This window comes from Scheffersomyces xylosifermentans (assembly GCF_036884685.1).
Source record: "Scheffersomyces xylosifermentans strain CBS 12540 chromosome Unknown RJT20scaffold_8, whole genome shotgun sequence".
NCBI classification, from domain to species: domain Eukaryota; kingdom Fungi; phylum Ascomycota; class Pichiomycetes; order Serinales; family Debaryomycetaceae; genus Scheffersomyces; species Scheffersomyces xylosifermentans.
The window spans coordinates 330,001-342,607 of NW_027042946.1; the positions used below are offsets into that span (position 1 = coordinate 330,001).

At 40.0% G+C, this 12,607-nt stretch overlaps 4 protein-coding genes and 1 non-coding gene across 5 annotated transcripts; 3 read left to right on the forward strand and 2 right to left on the reverse strand. All coding sequences in view use genetic code 12, as the record gives it.

Annotated features, from left to right (window-relative positions):
• Positions 1-421: 421 nt before the first annotated feature.
• PGA52 (Pga52p) lies at positions 422-1,675 on the forward strand (the record flags this gene model as incomplete). Its single annotated transcript, XM_064918881.1, has 2 exons — positions 422-493; positions 521-1,675. 2 exons carry the CDS (start codon positions 422-424, stop codon positions 1,673-1,675), a joined length of 1,227 nt encoding a protein of 408 aa, XP_064771819.1.
• A 238-nt stretch (positions 1,676-1,913) lies between these two features.
• RJT20DRAFT_111405 (FAD-dependent oxidoreductase) lies at positions 1,914-3,302 on the reverse strand. The gene is made up of 2 exons (XM_064915770.1): positions 3,220-3,302; positions 1,914-3,160 (listed from the first exon to the last, which is right to left on the reverse strand). The coding sequence occupies exons 1-2, from the start codon at positions 3,240-3,242 to the stop codon at positions 2,161-2,163; spliced, it is 1,023 nt and encodes a 340-aa protein (XP_064771820.1). The 5' UTR covers positions 3,243-3,302; the 3' UTR covers positions 1,914-2,160.
• Positions 3,303-3,965: 663 nt separating this feature from the next.
• CDC45 (DNA replication initiation factor) lies at positions 3,966-6,152 on the reverse strand (the record flags this gene model as incomplete). Its single annotated transcript, XM_064915619.1, has 2 exons — positions 3,966-4,532; positions 4,572-6,152. 2 exons carry the CDS (start codon positions 6,150-6,152, stop codon positions 3,966-3,968), a joined length of 2,148 nt encoding a protein of 715 aa, XP_064771821.1.
• A 1,294-nt stretch (positions 6,153-7,446) lies between these two features.
• Positions 7,447-7,519, forward strand: RJT20DRAFT_t153. The gene has a single exon. It is a non-coding gene; the product is annotated as a tRNA-Ala (tRNA).
• A 695-nt stretch (positions 7,520-8,214) lies between these two features.
• HGT14 (Hgt14p) lies at positions 8,215-10,422 on the forward strand. Its single transcript, XM_064917933.1, has one exon. The coding sequence runs from the start codon at positions 8,597-8,599 to the stop codon at positions 10,358-10,360; it is 1,764 nt and encodes a 587-aa protein (XP_064771822.1). The 5' UTR covers positions 8,215-8,596; the 3' UTR covers positions 10,361-10,422.
• The last annotated feature ends 2,185 nt before the right edge of the window (positions 10,423-12,607 follow it).

The window sequence follows — 12,607 nt, forward strand, 5'->3', positions numbered from 1 at the left end:
TTCTTCCCCTGGTCTTATTATCGCACCTCTGCTATACGGTAATGGCTCCCTCATCAGCCCCTCTCTTAACCCCCTCTGTACATAACTACATCAATATAACCATATCATATGATTCGTTCTAAAAATACAATATTTCGCCCCTTCAAACTGGGGTCTTGCATCTCCAGCCCCGTCGGCATTCTCTGTAGTTTTTTTCTATTTCTGTATAGCCCCCTTGGACCCGTTGGATCACCCTTTCCCTACTTCTATATATATCTATAGTGCATCTGCATAAGCACGCAATTTTTCAGGACAACGTCTTCGAGGGTCTTTGGTGAGTTCTTATTGATACTTGTAGAAGTTTATATCTAGGTTGTTCTTATTCTTTGTTTCTTCATACAAGCTCTATCTTTCGCTAGAAGAATTCGTCTCCTGTTTTACCATGAAATTCTCTCGCTCGTTAGCCTCCGTGGTGGCCCTCTATGCCGCTGCCGTGTCCACCAAAGCTACTCCCGTTAAGAGAGCTGGCTCCGGCTCGGAGTCTGTTTCTTCATCTTCATCCACAGCAACCTCCAATTCCAAGCAGGTCGATGTCATTGCCTTCGACAACTTGGGCTTCAGCGGCACCTACAGAAATGTCGAGTCGTTCAGCAATATCTACGATGACGACTGTTCTTGTGTGCTAAGTACTGATACCGTGAGCTTCTCGGGTCCAAACGCTCCATTGAACGAAGCTGTTTCAGTTCACTTCAGAGGTCCATTACAGTTGAACTCGTTTGCTTTCTACACATCTCCAGACTTCGTCCATGGAGCTTCCAACTCCTCGGCTTGGGAAAGATTGGCATTCTTCGAGGCTTCTTCCGGAACCGCCGAGAATGTCACTTTCTTGACAGCTGCTGGTAAGAACTCCACTTGTCTTGGCAGGGCCTTAACGTTTGCTGATTCCGACGGTCTTTCAGCTGCTGATTCGGCAACGGTCTTGGCAGAAGGAACAGTTCTCAACTCAAATGACGAGTTCGTTATCTTCTCTAACTTGACATGTGATGCCTCTGGCGCCAATAACAATTGTGGAGTCTATAGAGAAGGTATTCCAGCATACCAGGGATTCGACGGAACCGTCAAGATGTTCTTGTTTGAGTTCACTATGCCAGAAGCTACCAGCGGATCCAAGGACTCTGTAGCAAACTGGAATATGCCAGCTATCTGGTTGTTGAATGCCCGTATTCCTAGAACTGCCCAGTATTCGCTCAATGCCAACTGTTCTTGTTGGAGATCGGGCTGTGGTGAGTTTGACATCTTTGAGGTTATGAACAGCACCGAATCAACCCATCTCTACTCTACTGTCCATGACTACCAAGGAACCGACAATATCGAAAGCGGTCTTGCTGCTTACGGTCACATGTTAAGAGATACCACCGGAGTCATGCGTGGAGGTGTAGCTTTCGATGCCAATGGTAAGGCCATTGTCTTCATGCTGAATTCTACCGAGTTCAACTCTTCTATTTCTGCTTCGGACTTGTCCGGTTGGATTAAACAAGCTGGAGCTCAAGTTACCGACAACTTGTCTTCTGTAGCTCCAGCTTCATCTTCTTCCACCAAGAAGAGCAGTGGATCCAGTGGTTTGATCAACACAGAAAACGCATTAAGTGCTTTGGTGATGTCGTTGTTTTCCATGGCATTCAGTGCTTTGTTCTAGTGTTAAAGACATCGCTATAAGGATTTGGGCATATTCTAATGTTTCATGACGTTTCATGTTTGTCTAAACATCTAGGTTATTCTAGAGTATTACTTTTTGTATCTACTTCTTTGGCTCATAAGGGCTAAAGTATCTACTTGTCTTTTATTTAGTTCATGAGGGCAATAGCAGCCGTATCATTGAAATCTGTTTCTTTACTTCCTAAGGTGGTCTTTTCTTTGAGTCTTTTTATAGAGATGGTTATCATATAAGTATTTATTGAGGTCAGCTTGTAGTACAAACGATTTGAGTTGTACAAACGAGCTATGAGTAATTGTAAACTTCTTGTTACTACTGTGAAATGGTATCTTGTGTGACAATACAATTCAATGGTTGTGCCATATGAATAGCACTCTTTGTTCTGGAATTTCATCAAAGTATTCTAAATGAGCCATCTTACGATCACCGACCACCCCTTATTATGCCAAGATCATTGGCACCATACTTCATTTACATACTTTCTCTAAAAGCTCCACTGCATCGTTACTCATTCCGAGTCCGCAGAGGTAACCACAACCGCCTGCTCCGTAGTTGTGAATGACAGTACCATACTCATGCTTCTCCAATTCAATTCGAGGGCCGCCTGCTCTAGATGGTCTAGCACCAGCAACTACTCTCAAAATCCTCAAATCACCCAACGTCTTTCCATACGGATTGGCTTCCAAGAGATGGGGGTATAACTGTGTGGTTCTTTGAAGAATATCGTCTGTCTCGAAGCCATACGTATTTGCGTCTAAGTTCTTTTCTTGATAGAATCCCCCAAGAATCACCTCATCTGTCTTGGAGTGAGGTCTTTTGATGATGTAGGTAGAATCATCACCCCACATAGAAACACATTCTTTAACATGGGGGGCATTAACCACAACGACTTGTCCTCTTGTGGGATAGCACTTTGGATCTTCAACACCTCCCATTGTAATTGAACCATTTCCTGAACAATTGAATACAACCTTGGTACTTTTACCAAATGCCTGCTTGATATGGTCCAATATCTTTCTTTCAAATCTTACCCCAGCTTTCTCCAAGTAACTCTTCAAGTTACCAATGAAAAGAGGACTATTGAACACCCAAGCCTTGTATTTTACTCCAAATTTGGCGTCTGGTACCTCAGGATCTTGGATAGTCTCGAAATCCTCGAGGAATCCACTGATAATCTTCAAATAGCCACTTGAAGGACGTTCATCTAAGTACTCTGTCGAAGGTACTGAATCTACCCCAGATTCTTTGCCCAAGCTTTGTTGTACTCGATGTATATTCTCATAAGTAAACTCGCTGTACTTGAGAAGCAGCTCTCCAATACAAGCAGAGAAATATGCTCCAGCATAAGGAGAAGCATAGTTAATCGACTGGTCTCCAGGATGATACTCTGCAATTACAGAGACATTAGCCGGATGTATACCCTTTTCAAGTAGTAAAAAGGTGGTATAAAGACCGATTACACCGGAGCTTTCGAAACAAAAAGTCAGTTTTAGTCTACAAATATCTCTTAAACAACAATTACATACCCAATTACCACATATTCCGTCATTTTATGTTATAGTAACCATAGCAATCATAACATTTAAATGATTATCCACTGAAGAATCCTGATAAGCTTATCTATGTTACGTAAGATGTTAGGTAATCATTTTCAGTCTGGACACGACCCTATTAATGTGTGCAAATAGAGATAAGGAAAGGTGGTTAAAATAGGAGTATAATTATAATGGTCTTTAGAGTGTAAATGGAACTGGGGGTGATGTTTGTGAAGGTATAATCGTTCTGATTAGTCGGAAGTATTTTTTGTGTTATTTTATTTAGGTGAAATCGAGTAATTGTAACCACTTTTAAGCGAATTAGTAGTTATTCACGTCGTAGGGTGCAAACTATAGGGATTACAACATTTCTTCAGTAAATAGACCAATCAGAATAGTAATAATAGCTGTAAGGATATGGCTTTATTTATTAATATAAGAACCAGGCAAAATTCCAACCATTTTAGCCTGGAGCTTTAAAAATAACCCACAAGATATCACTACAGAAGCTATTCTACGTGTATATGTATAGGTTCATCAAGCTTAAGCAAGTAATGTTAAGCTTATAAATATCATGGTGAAGTACAAACCCATATCATCAAGAGATAGGCAAAAAAGATATGGCTCATAATATAATAGTTCAAATTATCAATTACGTTGTATACAATTACATCGGTCTTAAAACGAGACTACTTCGAATGTCTTACATGCAAAAGTTATATTATAATAATACAATGCTAAATTAAACCGCTCAATGTTAACCTTTCAAGGAATGGAGGAAGATCGTCCTTTCTAATCTCAATGACTGAGCTATCGAAACTATCAATTCTGATCTTGGCTCCCGAGGTATTGGCTAACTGCTGGAATGCTACACTAAACGTATTCAAACGGGTAGTAAGAGTTGAGGAATCATCGCCCTTATCTTCTTTGCCTTCTTGAGCCAATCTCGCCTTGGCAGAATTATCCATTCCCCTAGGATATTTAGGAGCCATACCAATAACGAGGTAGGTGTCACTTGCGACATCTAAACTGGCGACAACTAGTGGCTTTAGAGACTGGTTGGAATTCATGATGTACAATTCTGTTATGTTCTCGAGTAACCAAGTACCAAGCTTGGACAACATTAAAGGGTTGTTGAAGATAACTAAGTCAGGAATTGAGCCATCGTTAAGAACGCATAACCTGTATAGTCTTAAATTCTTAATAAGCTTTCTTTCTAGCAATGACATTCCGGTCCTGAAAATTATTTGCTGAATCTTCTTGGCTTGCTCCAATCCCTGCATGAGTAAGTCAAACCCTTTAGACTTCTTGAAATGAGAGTTTATGGTCTTGTTGGTACTTACAGTGTTTGGGTTCATATTCAAAGCATCCCAAGAGGACCAGAAGTTGTTGATCCAAGACTTCTCCTTACGGTCAATCTTCTCCAGGATTCTCTCTTCCTCATCTTGGGAGTCGTCATCATCACTTTCATTATTAGGAGTGCTTTCACGGTCTCCGCTAAGCAATCTCTTGTCTGATTCAAGAAGGGCTGTCAAAGCTTCTACACATTCCATTGCGGACAACTGACCAGTGTAACCAAAAGTTCTGATGAAACCTTCTCGCACAATACCCTCGAGACCATATGTTGGTAAATACTTATTAAATATAAATGGAAGCTGTCTCTTGACTGTCGTGTCCATATAAAGCCACTTCTGTTGGGCCACTGCTAACGAGACACCCATTTTGGCGAATAATTTGTGGAGCTTTTTACGACCATCTTCTCTCCATAAGTTCAATTTAGAATTTACATGACTCGAATAGAAGAAAGAGTCGTAAAGAGTCCAATGACGTAAGAGAAACAAATGGTAGTCCCTTTCAATACTGAGGGAAGTAGAATCTGCCGTCTTTTCGTTGATATTATTGTTACTGATGGAATGGTTGGATGGATTCAATCTCAATACTTCGTCCTTGAGAAGAGGTTGGAGCTTATCGTAAACTTCGGGATACTGGTTATCGAGCGAAGAAGTTCCTATTACAGCTAACCAAAGGTTTTCTATACTTGTTTCACCAATAGCTGCTAGAACACCGTAGATAGTAGTAGAAGTAGCTGTCATTATTGTTGTTCCTTGGTTATAGTATGTTTGAATCGTGTCTTCGTACTTGGACTTTTCGATTCGACGTTGTTTCTTCAATCTCTTCAATCTTCTTTCCTGCTTTTTTCGTTTTCGAGATACCGTATCTTCGGAATCCTGCGATCCAATAATTATCTCGTCACCATCATCATAGACTTCCTCGTCTTCTTCTGTGAATTCCTGTTCAAAATCATCATTATCTGAAGAAGAAAGTTCATTCTCTTCATCTTCTTCGTCCTCTTCGTCCTCTTCGTCCTCTTCATTCTCTTCCACTAGCACATTGTATGCTGATTTTTCTTCTATCAAGTTAGCGTCTATAAAACCATCGTCCAAGCATACTACAACGGACGAACCAAATACGTTGTCCAAGTTCCATGGTCGGTGGCCATCTATGACGTATATCTTTCTTTTCCAGCCCACATTTTTGTCTGGTTTTAAGTCATCGTTTACATTGAGGAAGTCATCATCAGGTTTGCTTCTGCCATTATCTTTGAGCTCGTAGGCGAGTTCTTCGGCATTTATCTCGAAGAAAGACTCCAAGTCCAACATGGCACCGCATCCTATGAGTATTACGTTTGTCACTTCTTCATCGAGATTCGAGTAGTGAGTTTTCAAATCGGTGTAACCTACCACTGGGATGAGCTGGTACTGGATCAACTCCTTTCTGAGCAACAAACTGAGAACTTTGGCGGCACAAAGAGAATCGATGTTCAAGCAAGACACGAAGAGCACTAATTTGCAAGTTGAATGGGAGAGCGATGTCCTCTTGATATCCTGAAAAACCTCCGAGTAGTGACTCGGGGTTATGTACATGGTCGATAGTGAGTTTCTGAGCTAGATTTTGGGTTCTTTTCGGGGCCCAAATGTATGAGATGGCTGTTGAGCCGTGCAAATGATGCTTATAATGTACTCAAAACGACGGGCAATATCGTAGTAAATGGCTGGATAACAGATGAAAATTGATGGTAAAAACGCGTTATCAACGTTGAGCCACTGTAATTGGCAACTTCACTCCCCGAGATCTCTTTCGACTAACGGGCTGGCTCGTACTTGTGTGTTTAGCAGCTGTGTTCGGACTAAAACTTCACTGTTTTGGATTTTCAGAAATCAACAAAAAGATTTGGCGTGTCGCGTGTCGCAAAAAAAAAGACGAACGCGTTTTTATCGCGCGCGTGAGGGAGAATGTCGCATCAGGAAGATGAAGACGACATTTCCAATGTGTGTGTGTGGTTAGGTGCTTTAGGAAGTGTTGTGGGATGTACTGTAGATGAATGTGGGGTGTATAACGAATGAATAATGTGAGGACAATGTGAAACGATGTACGTATAATGCGAGTGCAATGTATGAATATTGAACGTGTAATTTATGAATAGTATATGTATAATGTGAGTGCAATGTGAGAGCAATGTAGTATAAATAAAGTACAATTTATGTATATTGAATGTACTATTTATGTACATTGATAGTACATTGAAAGTACAATTTACGTAGACATAAGCATATCTATAATAGAATGTATGTAATGGGATATCTAAAATTGTAGGTGAATACGGTAATCTATAATTGAAGGTTAATAAAGTATATCTATAATTATAGGTAGAGGAATATCTATAAATGTAATGCATGTAGGTTGTGGTATATCTATAATTGTAATTACTATGAAATATCTATAGTAAATTTGATTGGGCTCAAATATGGTTTGTCAACTATATATGTGCATAGATAAGTATTTACTCTATTGTGGAGTAACCGTAACATTGAATAAGAGTTCTTGTTGGGTGTTTGGGTGTTCTATCAACCAAATCTAACTGACGTCAGAGAGTAACTAAGGCTTTCCAGTGTGTCACAACTTGTGTCTCTTGCTTACATAATAATTCATTAAATAAACAATGCATACCTATAGATATGTCAATTCTCTATGGCGTATTACCTGAAGGATACTACATATCTTTTTTTTTTGAAGGGGTATATCTTTATTCCTAACTAACTAAACGAATAGAGAGATAAGAGAAAGACAGTGTGATAGTGATCAAAAGCCGGGGTCACGTGATTGATCACGTTCAACACCAATGACAACAAATCGTCATCCAAATGCTTCAACAAATTGGGGCGTGTGGCGTAGTTGGTAGCGCGTCTGCCTTGCAAGCAGAAGGTCACTGGTTCGATTCCTGTCTCGTCCAATTTCTTTTTTTGCAATTTTTGTTAATGGTGACTTCTAAATAGCACCTTGAATGGTTGCTACATCATTCCAAGGAGGAGCTCATAACATGTAGCACAAATCTTCCCTGATGATTGTCCAATCGTAGTTTTTGCAATCATATATGGTATTTCCCCTGTTATTACTACATGCGGAAGGAAGCAAAGTCTTTCATCTAAGTCATGTAATTGGCCTCGTTAGGTCAATGTCGCTTGACTGCAATATCCAATTTACGAGTCTTTACGAGCACCACATTTGTAATCACCACTTTATAGTTTTCATCTCCACATCCTCCCCATGGGCAATATCGTACCGCATCTTGCTTCTCAGCATGTAGACCCCAGTTTGCACCAGATCATTTGCAGTGGGGGGGTGTACCTCAATCCCACGAACCAGCGTCATGTACTCCAGTATTTCCATCATAGCCAGCATCGCTGATGCATCCGGGATCTGACCTTTCGTTGGCCAAACCCTAAACCTTCGCTACACCGATCCCCCAACTCCCGCAAGAAAGACGTTGGATCCCCCAAATCACACTAACAGTAGCCCCCACGCAACTCCACGCCAAGTTCCCTTACAGCGTGGGGGACAAACATGTGGAGGCTCCCACCCCGCCCCCACTACTGCGGCACGGCTGTGTCCGACGACGCAAATGTTATTTTTTACATATCGCTTCTATCATATTTCAAAAAGAAAGAAACAGACAGCTGAAGGGTTTTATTTTGTGGGGTAGTTATTGTTCCTGGTGGACGATTTGATGGTTCGTCACATTCAGTAGAGTGTAAATAATTATTAGGTAAGTTATAGTTGGTGGGTTGAAAGTGGAAAGCCGAAATTTGGACGGAGCAACACTGTAGATCTCAAGCCTATATAAGCGAGGCGTCTGCCGTTTCATATTGGATTCCGTTCTCAGAAGGATAAGAAGCATCGCCCAGATCTTTCGTAGTGTAAAAAATCAAGAAGCAGGAGAGCTCATACATTATCGTGTTAGCCTCAGCCGAACATACACCATTCAAAAGTCTTATCTAGTCGAAGCAAAACGAGAACAGAACACCAATCAATGAGTATCGAAAAGGATATGAGCTCTCATTCAGTTCGGTCACGGAACGAAGACTCTTTGACGGCATCCATCGTCTCTGAAGAGAAGGCGGTGCCGCAAAAGAAGTCGATCTTCCGCTTCAGAAACATGTTCCAGAAGGATGAGGACAGACCAACCCCTCCGGAAGTGTACAACATAAGAATATACGCCACAGCCCTCATGGCCTCTGCTGCTGCTATCATCATTGGATATGATGGAGGTTTCATTGGAGGTACTGTGGCCTTAGACTCCTTTAAGGAAGAGTTCGGCCTTGATGGCTCAGCTCACTCCAAGTTCATTGTCTCTAACATTATTTCGGTTTTCCATGCTGGGTGTTTCTTCGGAGCCCTTTTCTCATATCCATTCTCCTACTACTTAGGTAGACGTATTTCCTTGATTTTGGCCGCAGTGTTGATCACTGTCGGTTCTGCTATTATGTTAGCTGCTTCTAAGGATGTTGGTTTGGCCCCTATTTATGTGGGAAGAGTGTTGGCTGGTTTATCGGTTGGATTTTCAACAAACTTGACAGTGGTCTATATATCTGAAGTCCTGCCTCCAGCTATTAGAGGACAGTTGACAAGTAGTTATGAAATCGGATGGAGAGTCGGTGACTTGGTCGGATTTTGGATTTCCTACGCTGTTGACTCCCACATTGCTACTTCTAAAAAGCAATGGTTCATTCCATTTGCCGTTCAATTAATTCCAAGTGGTTTGTTCCTCATTGGAAGTATCATCATGAAGGAGTCACCTAGATGGTTATTCCAAGTGGGCAGATACGAAGAAGCCATTCAGAACTTGACTTGGTTCAGACAATTACCAGAAGACCACGAGTACATTATTTATGAGGTCAATCAGGTTAAGGAATCAATCAACTATCAGAAGGAACACATTGGATTGGGATTATGGGATCCATTCTTCGAAGTCTTCTTCAAGAATAAGAAGGTTTTGCAAAGATTATTTATTACATGTGGTTTGTTCCTCTTCCAAAACTTCTTGGGAATTCAAGCTATCAACTATTACTCACCAACTATCTTTGCTGGCTTAGGTGTTAAGGGTACAAATGCTACCTTGTTTTCTACTGGTATGTTCGGAGTCGTCAAGTTTGTTTGTACATTCACTTATATCATCTTCATTGTTGATACAGTCGGAAGAAGGAAAGCTTTCATGTGGTCATCTTCTTTATGTTCGTTGTGCTTCTGGTATATTGGTTCGTACTTAAAGTTGAACGACCCAACGCAACCTGGTCACCTGGCTGGTCCAGGAGGCAAGGCTGCTATTGGGTTTATGTATATTTGGATTGCATCTTTCATTTTGGCATGGTCAGGAGGTCCTTTCGTTGTTGGTAGTGAAGTTTTTGATCAGAATATCAGATCTTTCGTCCAAGCTATCAACGCTGCCGTGTCTTGGGTGCCAATCTTCATCATGTCCAGATTTACAAACAACATGATTGACAAGATGAAATATGGTATTTACTTCTTCTTTGCTAGTTTGGCCCTCTTGTCTATTCCTTTTGTCTACTTCTTTGTTCCAGAAACAAAGGGTATCGCTTTGGAAGACATGGACAAGTTATTCGACAGAAACTTGACTGCCCGTGACGCCCACAGAATTGTCTTGAGCAACGCCAGACTTGAAACCGAAACCAGATTACACAACAAGGATCTTTTCAAGACCGACACCAACAAATCTAATGGCATTCAGATCATAGAGAACAGCAATGACTCATTATTGGTGAGCAAGAGAGTTTAGTTTCTACACGTAGATAGTCATACTATGTACAATTTAATTGATATAATACTTTTGGGGGTTGATAGAATGTAATGGAAAAGTACAGACGCATTAGTCAAACATTAATTAGGCGACCAATAATTAGTCGAACCTTGTGTGTATAATTTTAAGGCTCATTTGAACCGGGAAATAGAAATCGTCGTTTTTTTTTCATATTCACTAATTAACTATATGAGTCACATACGTGCCAGAAAATCACCACTAAAAAGACAATTATTTACATCCAGCCGTACAGGGTACTATTACAATGGCTATCCGCCTTATCATGTAGTAGTTCCACTAATTCAATTTTAAATGGGGCTTCTGGAACTTTCCAAGTAGAGGGTTGTAGAGGTGCACTTTTGATGCAAAATGCTGGTAATTCGCAACAACTTGCTCAAAGCTTACAAATAGCAACGCAAAATAGATCTTAAATCGACCCGTTCAATAGTAGCAATCCGCATTGCCACACCTGATTACATCCCATAAGACATATTATTCAAACCATAGAGATTACAAACACTAAAGGAAGAACGTGGAATTTAGCCTAACCAAGAAAAAACAAGCCGCACCTCCCCGATTGGTATTTATGCTCACTAATCATTAACCTTAAGACAATAACACAATTAGAGTGATCCCATTTTATACGTATACCAATTGGGATAACCAGGCAAGGTATGAGTAATCAGAGTCATTTTCTGTGTAAAATAGTATTTATGGTGTATTTGTAATTTTTTTAGGAGGGGTATTTTTGCAACGTGAAAAACGGTATAAATAATAGAACAATTCTGTTTCGATGTGTATTTTTTTCTATTTAATTATCAACCAAGACTTGATTATACTTATAAATACAAACACGAACAACAGCACTAATGTCAACATCATTGAAAAAAACTGATTCTTCGAACGAATCTTTTGCATCCGTTTCGACGTCTGCGTCTTCTTTGAAGACGAAAGCTTCCAACGCGTTGAAGACCTTAAAGTTGAAGGCCAAGATAAATTCGAAGGTAAACTCAAACCCCCAAGCAACTCCTCAGGAAAATAACAATTCTCCTCCGCTAAAGAAGAAAAATAACGAGCAAACCAGTATGTCTACCATTACCACTTACTTGGCTCTCAAGTAAAGCATACTTAACATAGTCACTTCTTTTGCAACTAGTGATTCAGGCAGTCGCTAAATTGTTGCTACACGTGACTGCACATTTTATAGATTACCCCATAGTATTCAGTAACTCAGGTAATACACATAGAGATCATTAGATAACGCTACAATGTAAAATATAATTCCGGAAAAGGATATGACTTTGATACTTAGGTTTCACCATATTTTTACTCCTTAGGGAGGAGGAGGTGAAAGCCTGTCATAAATAATGGTGAAATACAAGTCGGGAGGTGTATACTGGTATTGTGAGATATCGTAAACTCCTGGTTCTGAAGAATCAGAGATATCCTCTTCAGTTAATGTTTGGTTAGTAACCTTTCCAAAGGGTATTTGTGATAGTATTGAATTTGCTAATTCTTCAGAAAATTCCAACTTATTATAGTTTTCTGGTGAAATTAAATGCAATTTTCCGTCATAAGATTCAAGCAATCCAGTTTGTTCTATGCGTGATAATTCGATATATGTAATTGGGGGTCCATTGACGTATATCTCTTCATCTATTTGAGACGAATAAAACGACAACCCTGTGTAAGGGTATGTTATGGTATCATTTAGGTCAAAGTTGTATCACATAACCAGATTCAAAAAAGCTAAACGTTCAAAATACACTAAAAATCACAGATAAGTCAATTTTTCAGAAATCAACCCCGCAGAAAAAGAACAATTTACATATTTATATTCCATGTTTCAAGTCATTGATATCTCATCCTTCCTCGAAATAGGTTCCGTAGTGTCCGCTGTTGCAATATTTCACAACCACATACTTAAGCCAATACTACATCTTTAACCGGTCGTGTTCTAACCGATTTAATTCATTATTGTCACGTGACTTAAATTCTCTCACTCTGTTACCACATACTATTATTTTAGTTGCTTAAGTAAGAAACCCGCCAAAGCTTACATAATCTCAAGGATCTGCCACCCCAACACTAAGTGATTATTTCACAATGACATGAATACAAAGAGAGATCGGCACCCAAAATTGTCATTACTACAGATATTCTACTACACTACTCATATATATGGCCCACTGCTTCCCATTGAATCCCATAATCCAATTCGTACCC